At 41.1% G+C, this 12,652-nt stretch overlaps 1 protein-coding gene across 1 annotated transcript; it reads left to right on the forward strand.

Annotated features, from left to right (window-relative positions):
• Positions 1 to 778: 778 nt before the first annotated feature.
• LOC109768586 (NAD(P)H-quinone oxidoreductase subunit O, chloroplastic) lies at positions 779 to 2,382 on the forward strand. Its single transcript, XM_020327336.4, has 6 exons — positions 779 to 1,155; positions 1,292 to 1,347; positions 1,587 to 1,652; positions 1,742 to 1,786; positions 1,929 to 1,988; positions 2,204 to 2,382. The coding sequence occupies exons 1-6, from the start codon at positions 945 to 947 to the stop codon at positions 2,231 to 2,233; spliced, it is 468 nt and encodes a 155-aa protein (XP_020182925.1). The 5' UTR covers positions 779 to 944; the 3' UTR covers positions 2,234 to 2,382.
• Positions 2,383 to 12,652: the final 10,270 nt, after the last annotated feature.

Consider the following 12,652-nt stretch of genomic DNA (forward strand, 5'->3'; position numbering starts at 1 on the left):
CCTCCGTATTACCCTTATGTAATACTTATAGTAATGTTGTCTGTGAATAATTTACTTTCTGTGCTCTATCAGCTCTCTCTCGAAAGCTTACCTATATGTTTCATCATGTTTTTTTTCAGAGTTTTTTTTTTCTTTTGTAGATTTGCATATGTTAAGATTATTTTTCATTGTGTTGTACCAAGAGGTTTTAAATTTTGAAAGAAAATTTAAATCTACTATTCACCCCTCTCTGATCGATATGCTCCGGTCCTACAAGATAGACAAAGAATTCCGGAAAATGCCAAACAGAGACCGAGCTTCATGGAGGCCTTAATTTGAGAAGTTCAAATTACAAATCTTTCAGTTTCAAAAAATTCTTAAAAAAATTACACATGTTCCTACAGATATAATGTACATGTGTGTAAATTTTCAGGGCAATACCCGAAAAAAATCCGGTCAAAATCCGTTAAAACGAGAGCTACAAAAAAAATTGAATATGAGGCTTGTCTTTAACATACATAATGTTCATCCTCAAAATCCATGTTTTTTTGAAGCTCGCAATTTAAGGTATTTCATTATAAAATTTTACATGCGTACACCTTGTTGTATACATGTGTATTTTCCTCAGAATTTTTCAAACTAAACAGTTTGTCCAAAATGCCCTACTCAAGATTTCCGAGAAACTTCCCAAAAAATTCTTTTTGAGGGGTACTTCCCAAAAAAAGTGTTCCCCCCTTTTTCCAGTCTACCCAAAAAAATGTTCCCGATAAACCAGATCGGATTTCCGAACGTAGTTGGGCCATACTTTCACACGTTGGCGACACATATTATTTCTGGCCCAAACACGCTGTGGCTCTAGCTGCTTCCCAATCCAGCCTCACCACCTAACCGCCGTGGCCGCCTTATCCGCCGCGCGGGGTGCAGCTTCTCGTGGATTTTTCCCAGCTAGCTCTAGAGCCACAGCCATGGAAGCTCTCGCCTCGTCGCCGCGGGCTCTCTTCGCCCGCACTGCCTCTCCGACGACGGCGCTGGCCACGCCAGCAAGATGGACGCCGTCATCGAGCAGGCGTGTCAAGGCCGCCGCCGCCGGCGAGCCGGCCGGCGAGGCGAAGCCGGCTGCCGCAGCGGCGCCGCCGGCGCCCAAGAAGATCCTCAAGAAGAAGCCCGTGTACTCCAGTAAGACCGATGCTTCGAAATACGTACATTGTTTATTCATTCGGTTCGAGCTTAGAATATCTCGTGCTTGCCGGCCGGTGCGCGTGTGTCCCTCTTACTTAACTGAACTTGATTTGCATCTGTTTCTTCTGTGCAGTGAAGAAAGGACAGATCGTGCGAGTCGAGAAAGAGAAGTACCTGAACAGCATCAATGTGAGTGTGTATCGTATCATACGCGCTACACCGTAGTGGATCGATGCACTCGAAATTTCGATCCAAGTTCTACTATTTGTGATAAAATTTGCACTTTTTCTCTGAGCTGGACTGGGGCATGACTATCTCTGTAATAGAATTTCAAATCCTGTTTAGGAATTTTGTACTATTGATTATACTAACAATAAGTAACTTAATTTATTGGCCTTTAATGACCGTGTGTGGTTTGTTAATTTCAGTACCTGTCAGTGGGGCACCCACCCTTCTACAAGGGGCTGGACTACATATACGAGGACCGTGGCGAGGTAGTTAACTTCACTGATTCTAGCTGTTGTCGATTAATCATCTGGTTCATGTTACATCTTACTCATCACCAAGTGTAACTCGAGTGCAGGTTTTGGACATCAGAATCTTCGAAGAAACCGGAGAGTATGCTCTGGTAATTATACATAGCTGCTTTGGTCCTTTGTTCTAGTTCACCATTCTTAATTCGTTACTCAACTTTTGATGGATCTAAATTAATTATCCATACATGTCTCGTTCAATTTCCTCCCGATTGAATACGGATTTATCTTATGTAGATCGCGTGGGTAGGGATTCCAACACCGCCGGCATGGCTCCCAACTTATATGCTCATCAAGGTATGGTCTAACTATCATTAATTATACCCTAATAATTCCAGGCCACCCATTGTTTTGGACATAGACATGGTCTAGCATGCAAACATTTCGTTGATTTCTCCTAATTATACGAACATAAAAATATTGAACATCTAGATGGCGAAATACCCCCCTTATGAGGAGGCTCAATATTTCTTTGGTTTATGTTTATGATTGGAGTTTGTTTCCTTATGCAGTCGGACAAACTCGACTACGAGAGGATATGATCGCTGGATGAGCGGTTGCGAGGGAGAACAATGTCTTGTGCATAAATCAATCTCACTATGTGGCAATGTTGTGACATTGCTCCATGGATGCAAAATGAAGCATTTGTAAACCGAAGAAACGATAGTGAAATATATTCAAAGTTCTTGTATTTTACTACCTCCGATGCATAAGAAGTGTCGCAGTTTTGAACTAACTCCAGTTCAAAACTGCGACACTTATTTTGGATCGGAGAGAGTAGTATTTTATTTTGCGCCTTTTCAAGTTTTGAGGTTGTTGACAATCGTACGATGGATCTCACATACCGCCACTTTTAACCTTTACATGCCTGAAATAAGATGCATTTAAATTAGGCAACGTCTAAATGTTCAATTTATGGGGCTATGAATAATTTGTATGATTCATTTGAATATGTAGATCTAGTAGTCCATTTAAATTCCTACACTCCTAACCTGCATTTTTTTTCATTTAGGGCCCGTTTGGATATGTACTTCATCATTTTTGATGGGTCGAGAAATTTGCTCAATCTTTTGGCCTCTCTGGAAAGAATATATCCGATTGTAGAGCTAGGCCCCTCAACCTAACGAAACCGACACAGTTTGATAATAGATCTGGCTCCCTTTCGCAAAAAAAAACTCTTGTATTGTGATGAAGTTATCTAGTGCATGCACAAGTAGAAATAAGTTGTTGTCAATTGCATAGTTTGGTGAGGAAATCAAGAAGGAATACAACTAATATGCTATCTGGATGCAAAATATGTATCCCCTAAAATTTAGATTATAATACATATTTACTGTGTCTTGTGTTAAACTCTGATACCAAATAAAAGACCATGAATGTATAAAAGATCAACATCTACAATAACAAATAAATGCACTAGGGAAATACAGTTCATGGTAGATCTAATGTCATTTATATGGTATTATAGATGTTTTATTATATCTGTAAAAATCAGTCAAATTAGAAATGGCCTACCTTAAGACAAACTAGCTAGATATGCTTTATCAGCCTAAGAGAAAGGAGTATAGTTATAGTTTTCAAATTTAAGTTTTAACATTTTCTTTCTAACTAGATATATTCCCGTCGGTTGCCATGAGGTAAGAAAATATCTTGAGACATCAACATGTAGGCCTTTTATTATATATGAGCATAGGTGTGAAGCTAAACTTTCTACTGCATTGCAACAAGGAAGATGTCCTCGTCACTACCGTCTGCTGTGCACTTATTTCGTTTATTTCCTTCCCTTTGTGTGTCTCCCATATCATGCAAGACAATCTTCCCCATAAATTTAATATGTTGGCATAATCTTAAGTATGTAATTTATTGTTTGGCATTGCATCTTCAAAAAATTATGCATGCGAAGGAAGAGTCTAAGACGGACGTTTAGGATTCTCACATTGATCATGAAGTCGCTTGGTCGTAAATGCTTTTGCATACATTGGCGCATTCCATCTCGGTTTTTAATATGCAATGTCAATTAAAAGGGGGGGGGGGTTAAAGCTGACCTTACCATGTTGGAAAATTCTATGCTACAAACCTCTAGTAAGATATTTGTTAGACTTTACCAAGGCACCTATAGATACTAGAATAGTCATAAGAATATATAGCCACACTATGCAACATCTAAGTGTAACAACTTCCACCTTAGACTACTTTTATTTTGTTGTCATTTCAATCTTTTAAGCTTTATTTGTATTCAAATGGAACTCAATTTAATAAAAAGTATCAATTTTTTTAAAATAAAGTAATATTGTGCATGGCTAAATAGAGTTGAATCTTAGCTTTGGTGTATTAGTAGTGGTATTTGTTTAACTGTGTAAAAGTGTAAATTACGTACTTAAGATTATGCCAATGAAAAGTGTAATTGTATTTAGTGATAGCGGCTACATAGAAATAATTAAAATTAGTATGAATAAGTGAGAATATATTTCGCGTGAGGTTCAACTTCCTGCTGTTATTGCAAAACTATGTACAATCATACAGATATGAAATCGTTCGTTACGAGTTCTCTTTTCACGCACAATATTCCACAGTTTAGCACTCTTCAAGACGACAAAACGACCGGGTGAAAAATTTCTCGCCACTCATTAAGACGGTTGTGAAACCATCCAGTAAGCTTGATGGCAATCGGCGATCATGATGTCTCACGGGTGAAACTGTTGAATGACTAAAGTATTCTTGTGAGGACATTATTTTGCATTCTCCATATATTAAGTTCTATATTTGTTGGAAATTTTTTATGACTTCAGTTTTTTTTTCTTTTGTTGTAAAATAAACTGAGAGAATATTATTACTGGATAAGCGGTTGTACGGGAGTAAAATGCTTCTACATAAATCTCTTTTTCTACTAGAGAAATGTGCGATCTATTTATATTCAATCATGGCAATACAGAGAACACCAGAGTACTAAAAACGAACAACTAGGTTTGTGGACCACCTAACAATAAGTACCATTGGAGTGAGCCGAAGGTGCGCCGCCGTCATTGCCCCTCCTTCACCAGAGCCGAGAAAACATTGTTGTAATAGACAATCGATAGTCGTCGTGCTAAACCCCCACATGACCAATGGACCGAAGAAGTAACCATCGTCAATGAAGAGACTCGTAAATCAGAAGGACCAAACATGTAAACACATGATCAAAGACAGGATCCAAACAGATCCACCTAAAACCAACACCTACCAAATTCCCCCGAGATGCCATGGAGACACACCTCCACATGCCTTGCCATGGTGTTAGGCGCACCGTCAGAACGGAGGTCAAATATGAGACATTATTCCTACTTAGGGACATTATTCCCAACGAAGATGTGGGAGTGACTACAATAGAAAACACACTTGTGGTACAAAAATAAGAAAAACCGTCCTGGACCGTCGGATCCAACATGGATGGCCCATATTCTAGTGAGGGATCTGTGCGCTCATCTGTGTAAAATAGTCCCTCATTTCCCGTTATTTTGCTCCTGATCTCCTCTTACTTTCTACCGGTCATCTCCTTCCAAATCTTTTCTCATGCTCGCCCGCTCGCACATGGTCCTTTTATCTCCTTGATAGTTGAACAATGGTTACATTAGAGGATAGGCATGCTACTCATAATCAAATCCTCTAGCATTCCTTCAATCTTTGCCATAGTCGCGGCGGCTGGCTTGCCAATGGCGACGGCGGTGTAGATCCTGTACCTAGATGGGCGACCTTGGCTATTGGAGGAAGCTTTCCATCTCTGCCTCTAGATGTACCTAGTTGGGCGGACTTGGCTACTGGAGGAATCTTGGTCGTCTCGTCGCCGGCGGTCGGGCTGCCCGGGCGGACCTCTCCTGTGCTGCGCCTCGACGCTGGCCGAGCCAATCTCCAGGTACAGTTCCCCAAATGCCAAGGACAACCTCGATCTACCATTTGTCTCACCCCATTGCAATCGACAAGATATGGTGGTACTGTATTCGACAGCTGGTACTGGTCTAGTGCTACAGATTTGCAGGCATCATTGCCACTGCAACAAACTGAACTCCCTGTATCTATGTCCCAGTAGCTTAACTCAACAAGGCTCTCCCCCTCCCAGATTTGTCACATAAGAATCAGCCAGATGACCCTTTTTCTTGTTCAATCGTACTAGTAGAAGGCACGTGCAATTCATGTTTTCTGCCCTCGCTCACTCCTTTTTTTGAAAAGATATGGCTTATTCAGACGCTGCCAACGTTGCATACTACAATTCTTTTCAGTGTTATAAATTCCTATTGAAGATGTACAAAACTTTATTGTCCAATCCGTTGGAAGTTCAGTGTAGATACAATTTTTTTGGCGTTGCATATGCGATTGATTTGTGAAAGGTACTAGTTGTTTACCCGTTGATTTGTGAGGGTTAATTGTAGTCCGATCCTCCGATCATTGAGAGCAGTGAAGTTCAGAATAGCCACAACGGATCTTAAGTAGCAGACTTTTGCACAAGAACAAACCCATTGATATTGTGAGTGAGCGCATTTGGAGCTGCGAGGATTCCAGAAAGGTCGCGCAGTTGTTTTGGCATGTGCCCGTACAGAGCGAATCCCATAAATGGCAGCTACTGGATCACTTGGGTTGCGTACTGGCGGACGATGGATATTCATCTTCTGGAACAAACCAATAGCGTATAACTGCTCACGAGTCTTGGTGGATAGCTAATCAAAATTCAAGTATTTGTGTACTATAGACTATAGTAGTAGAAGATAAGAATCTTGAACTCTGGTGGCCGCCTTATTAAGCATGTTCCATTATATGAAATTGTAGAAAACATTATTACTGACCCATTATAGTTGTTGCAATAATAAAATCACACGATTATTTTCTTGAGACCCCTCGCACATGTGATGGAATGTAGATGAAAAGAGCATCAAAACTAATAGACTGGAGTATCATTTTTGCGAATAAAAGATCATTCAAGGGGTAACTATCTTCCAATTGGATAAGTGTTTTTCTTATTCCCAATCAGCTTGCTATATTTTGCTTGGACTAGATTTTTCGACCAATTTGATATTGTGAAACTTCGTTAACTTGCTGGAACTGTACATGAGAACGAACTAATCTCATCTACCTATTAAAGTACTTGGAAGTTAAGTGCTTGTCAGCACAAGACTGGAATTTATTGCACACTTGCAATATGTACCACTTCACTGATTTTTGAGAGTTTACAATCTATTTGTCCAGTAATGGCACTGAAACCAAAAATTATTCTAGTTTTGCTGTAGTGAAGCTATTGTGTTAGCTCTTTGCTCTTCCTCATTCAGTTGTAATAACACGCTGGTTGTAAAATATACTGCACCTTTGTTACCTTTTGTATGTAAAAATAAGTTTGCTTGTGTGCAACTCTTTAATTTGCAACCTTAATTAACTTTGCAGTCTTGTAATTGGGCCGATGTCTCATTTTGTTATATCAAGGTGACTAAACAATCAGCTATTTGGATTTTGGCGCAGAACACAATGTCTGGTTTGGGTATGCTGGATAGATCGCAGCTCGTCGACTACTAAGCTCGCCCCCGCCGTTCTGTTGGCGCATCTCGATCTGAAATGGAGGGAAGTAGTGCGATGTCACCTTTAGGAGAGCCCATGTTTCCAAAAATCGCAAACTGTGTACCAACACTATCAGGTGAGAACACACGGTCCAAAAGGCCAATGCTAGTCATAAATTTCCATTAAAAAAAATTCATTGTTTACACTATTAATCCACATTATAGAATAGTCATGAACTCCAACTCCATTTTAAAAATTCAAAACCTTTTCTTTCTCCTTACTATGTATGCTTTGTTACGTAGATGTAGGAAACTATTATGTTGTTGTGTACTCCCTCCCTTTCTAAATATAAGCCCTTTTAGAGATTTAAATAAGCACTACATACGGATGTATATAGACATATTTTAGAGTGTAGATTCACTCATTTTGCTCCGTATGTAGTCCATATTGAAATCTCTAAAAGGTCTTATATTTAGGAATGGAGGGAGTACATTGGAGTAAGAGTGAAATGGGACCTCATCAAACATACCACTCTTCACTAAACATCCTGATCAAGTGGCCGAGCTAGTTTGTTAGTACAAATTGTCTGTTTTTTGACCCTTACAGAAATGAATCACCCATAAATAAATATAATGTTCGTTCTAGATAGTAACAATACCCAAATGATTTAGCTGGTTATGTTGCATTCGAATCATCTTTCTGTTGGGAATCGTAGCATAATTTAAAATTTTCCTACGCTCACCAAGATGCATCTATGGAGTGTACCAGCAACGAGGGGAAGGGAGTGCATCTACATACCCTTGTAGATCGCGAGCGGAAGCGTTCCAATGAACGTGGATGACGGAGTCGTACTCGCCGTGATCCAAATCACCGATGACCGAGTGCCGAACGTACGGCACCTCCGCGTTCAACACACGTACGGTGCAGCGACGTCTCCTCCTTCTTGATCCAGCAAGGGGGGAGGAGAGGTTGATGGAGATCCAACAGAACGACGGCGTGGTGGTGGATGTAGCGGGTCTCCGGCAGGGCTTCGCCGAGCTTCTGCGAGAGAGAGAGAGGTGTTGCAGGGGAGGAGGGAGGCGCTCAAGGCTGTGTATTGCTGCCCTCCCTCCCCCCCTTTATATAGGCCCCTGGGGGGGGGGTGCGCCAGCCCCAAGAGATGGGATCACAAGGGGGGGCGGCGGCCACAAGGGGGGAAGGGGTTGCGTTGCCCCCCAAGGCAAGGGGGAACTCCCCCCCTAGGGTTCCCAACCCTAGGCGCATGGGGGGAGGCCCAAGGGGGGCACCCCAGCCCACTAGGGGCTGGTTCCCTTCCACTTTCAGCCCACGGGGCCCTCCGGGACAGGTGGCCCCACCCGGTGGACCCCCGGGACCCTTCCGGTGGTCCCGGTACAATACCGATAACCCCCGAAACTTTCCCGGTGGCCGAAACTGGACTTCCTATATATAATTCTTCACCTCCGGACCATTCCGGAACCTCTCGTGACGTCCGGTATCTCATCCGGGACTCCGAACAACTTTCGGGTTTCCGCATACATATATTTCTACAACCCTAGCATCACCGGACCTTAAGTGTGTAGACCCTACGGGTTCGGGAGACATGCAGACATGACCGAGACGCCTCTCCGGTCAATAACCAACAGCGGGATCTGGATACCCATGTTGGCTCCCACATGTTCCACGATGATATCATCGGATGAACCACGGTGTCGAGGTTCAATCAATCCGTATGCAATTCCCTTTGTCAATCGGTATGTTACTTGCCCGAGATTCGATCGTCGGTATCCCAATACCTTGTTCAATCTCGTTACCGGCAAGTCTCTTTACTCGTACCGCAATGCATGATCCCGTGACTAACGCCTTAGTCACATTGAGCTCATTATGATGATGCATTACCGAGTGGGCCCAGAGATACCTCTCCGTCACACGGAGTGACAAATCCCAGTCTCGATCCGTGCCAACCCAACAGACACTTTCGGAGATACCCGTAATGCACCTTTATAGTCACCCAGTTACGTTGTGACGTTTGGCACACCCAAAGCACTCCTACGGTATCCGGGAGTTGCACGATCTCATGGTCTAAGGAAAAGATACTTGACATTGGAAAAGCTCTAGCAAACGAAACTACACGATCTTTTATGCTATGCTTAGGATTGGGTCTTGTCCATCACATCATTCTCCTAATGATGTGATCCCGTTATCAATGACATCCAATGTCCATACTCAGGAAACCATGACTATCTGTTGATCAACGAGCTAGTCAACTAGAGGCTTACTAGGGACACGTTGTGGTCTATGTATTCACACATGTATTACGATTTCCGGACAATACAATTATAGCATGAATAATAGACAATTACCATGAACAAAGAAATATAATAATAACCATTTATTATTGCCTCTAGGGCATATTTCCAACACTTTCCACTCACATATTCGAGAGAACATTGTAGGAGATTTCATCTCCCCAATGGCACAAATTATACCTGGTCAAATTTTTATTGCAAGTTTAGTGATGATATTAAGTAAAGTGTACAAATTACAGTTCTCTTCCTGCTAGTGAAATGGTATTTTTAATCCTTAGATTAGCTCAGGAGCAAATAATTTAAGTATGGAAGTGTGAGACTTACACGGTCTTGTGCTCAAACTGATTCAGACTTTGTTTGGTGTCATCTTTCCAGCACATAAACCTCGATGAGCAAGGAGCACCAGCACCGAAGATGCTCATGTCCAAGTGGCCAGATTACGAGGAGAGAGCAAGTCTTGCTTGATGCCAAAACCCTTGTAACAGAGTGGTCTTTCCACTCTGTTTTGCACTGAGTTTGTATCAGAGTTGTAGATCATGGACCAATCCTTGCTGAGAATTGAAATCAGAATTATGTAATTCTGCATATGGTAGTTGTTAACCTATTGTATGCATGTTTCTACTTATTAATTCTGCTTGCAATAAGCGTAGATTATTGCTGGGTCTTGGTTGCTTCGCTTCCTTCCATGCTTTTGCTATTGGAAAGAATTATTGTGTTCATGCATATAAAGAGCTACTGTGTTTGCATGATGGATATTTTTTTAAATGGACGATGCATGTTTCTACTTGAGTCACTTTTGTTCATTTGGTTAACGATTTTTCCTGGGATGGTCCAGTTTGACATATACTTGGCAAAAAATTTACGGGCCAACAATTTCATTTTTCTTGGGTAATCAGTGATCTAGTAGAAGCCATTATTATTGTACTCAAGTATACATGAAATAGATATGTGCAAAGATGGGGCAACGCTGAGAGGATTTGAAAACTAATCTTATTTACTGAGGACAAACCATTGAATATGAGAAAGTTGAGGTCAATACTGTAGAAGTCATGTTACATATGTACACATTATCAGGGTGGTTTCAATAAAATATCCATTAAGTGGCATGGGATGTCTCCGCTAGAATATGGGCCATCCATGTTGGACCCAATGGTCCAGAACGATTTTTTCTATTTTTGTACAACAAGCCTGTTTTCTATTGTAGTTGCTCCCGATGTTGAACCTAACTACAATGAAAGCGAGGTCTCTCCTGTCGACAGGGGGCGAAGGTCGTCCTTCCTCCATGGTACAAAGGCCATCGGAGGCGGAGTGGACTGGCAGTGGCGCCGATGGGAGGAGGAAATCTAATAGCACAAGAGACTTTTTATTGGGAGGACGAAAAACACAACTTGTGGATAAATTGATGTCACTATGTGGCGATGTGGTGCCATAACTTTGGGTACAAACTAGGGCGATTGTAAGTCAAAGAAACAAAATTTAAATCCTCAAGTTGTATCTGAGTATCTGGTTTTGCGTCCTTTCGACTTTCAAGGCCATTTATGATCTACCATGGATCCCATATACTGTCACCCTTAAGCTTAAGATGATAGAAACCAAACAATATGTTTAAAATAAGTCAGCAATTATGTAGGAAACATCCGAATGGTCTAAATATTAGGGTTCTGAACATTTTGAGTAATTCATTTGAATACAATGTTCCAACTCATATATTTTTATAGTTTATGTTCTTTGTCATTAATTTTGGATGCATTTTTGGTCTCTTTTTTAACTGTGCATGAAGGATATGTCTGACCCACTAGGACAAACCACTTCTTGCATGACAAAAGAGTTTATTTTAGTTAATTTACAAGTTGTAACAAAAATATGTGGCCAAGAAGCAACAAACTTCTACGTTATCCACAAACTGGCCCGGTCCATCAGTTAACAATCTGATTTGTTGACAACTTGAGGTCCCATGAAAACTATAAATATTTTGCTGGAGGAGTTTGCATGGAGTTGTTCCAGTCCGATCAATCCTAGCGAACAGACATATCCCAACATCGTGCAAGTGCCTGGTTTATCAGTAGGAAGCCGAAGATATCCGTCATCTTTCGTTTCTTTGTAAACCAGCTATTGAGATTTGGCAAAGATTGGGAATATACGACCTGGTAGTTGATGCACTAGTGATTGACTGATCATGTTTGGCCATTCTCGAGTATCTTTTGACTTCCACTTCAGGTTCATTACCGCATGCTTCTAATACCGGGATCAGAGAAGCAATTGCTATTGCAACGTGGTACATTTGGTGGGCAAGAAGGCAGATCACTAATGGAGTGAGGATACCACCAACGGGAAAGTGTGATGCATCTATTATTTAGTTGCTGCTAATGCCACACAAAAAGTTTCTTTGCTGCAGATGTGGAAAAGAGATGGAACAAGTCTAAACTATGGTTTGGGAAGCTGAAAGTAGATGTTGCATTTCATGTAGATGAAGGAGTTTGAGCGTCAGCGGCTACATTACACGACATTAGGGGTAATTTCTTTGCTACTTCATGCATATATATACTACCCTATAGCTTCTAGTGCTGGTACGTCCTAAGCTCTGGCAATGAGGATGGTCTAGCCTTTGCTAATACCATGAGATTTCATGGTATTGAATTGGAATCAGATTCATTGGAGGTAATCAATTTTTGCACTGGACATGATCATTGGTGGGATGCTGCAAGAACAATTTATGCGGAAATCTTGGACTTGGTTATGGATATAGGGAAGATTAATTTGATGCACTGTTTTAATTAGAGCGGCTATTAGTGTTGCTCGTGAGCTAGCTCAATTTAGTTTTCATGATAAACATTATAGTTTTTAGTTTCTAGGATGGTGATCCCCTAGTTTCCTTGGTAAACAAGTCGATGATGTAAACGTTTTGTTGATATTAATAAAGCTAGCCATAACGATCTTAAAAAAAAAACTTCTACGGTATCCCAACACAAAACAAATACTCCCTCCGTCCGAAAACAAGTGTCTCAACTTAGTACTAGCTTTAGTACAAAGTTGTACTAAGATTAGGGCACTTATTTTGAGACGGAGAGATACAAGTTTAAATTCTTAAATTTTGACATTTTTGTTTATAAAGGAGTACTAGTACTATTGTGATTTGGG

This window comes from Aegilops tauschii, chromosome 3 (assembly GCF_002575655.3).
Source record: "Aegilops tauschii subsp. strangulata cultivar AL8/78 chromosome 3, Aet v6.0, whole genome shotgun sequence".
In the NCBI taxonomy this organism is placed as follows: Eukaryota; Viridiplantae; Streptophyta; class Magnoliopsida; order Poales; family Poaceae; genus Aegilops; species Aegilops tauschii.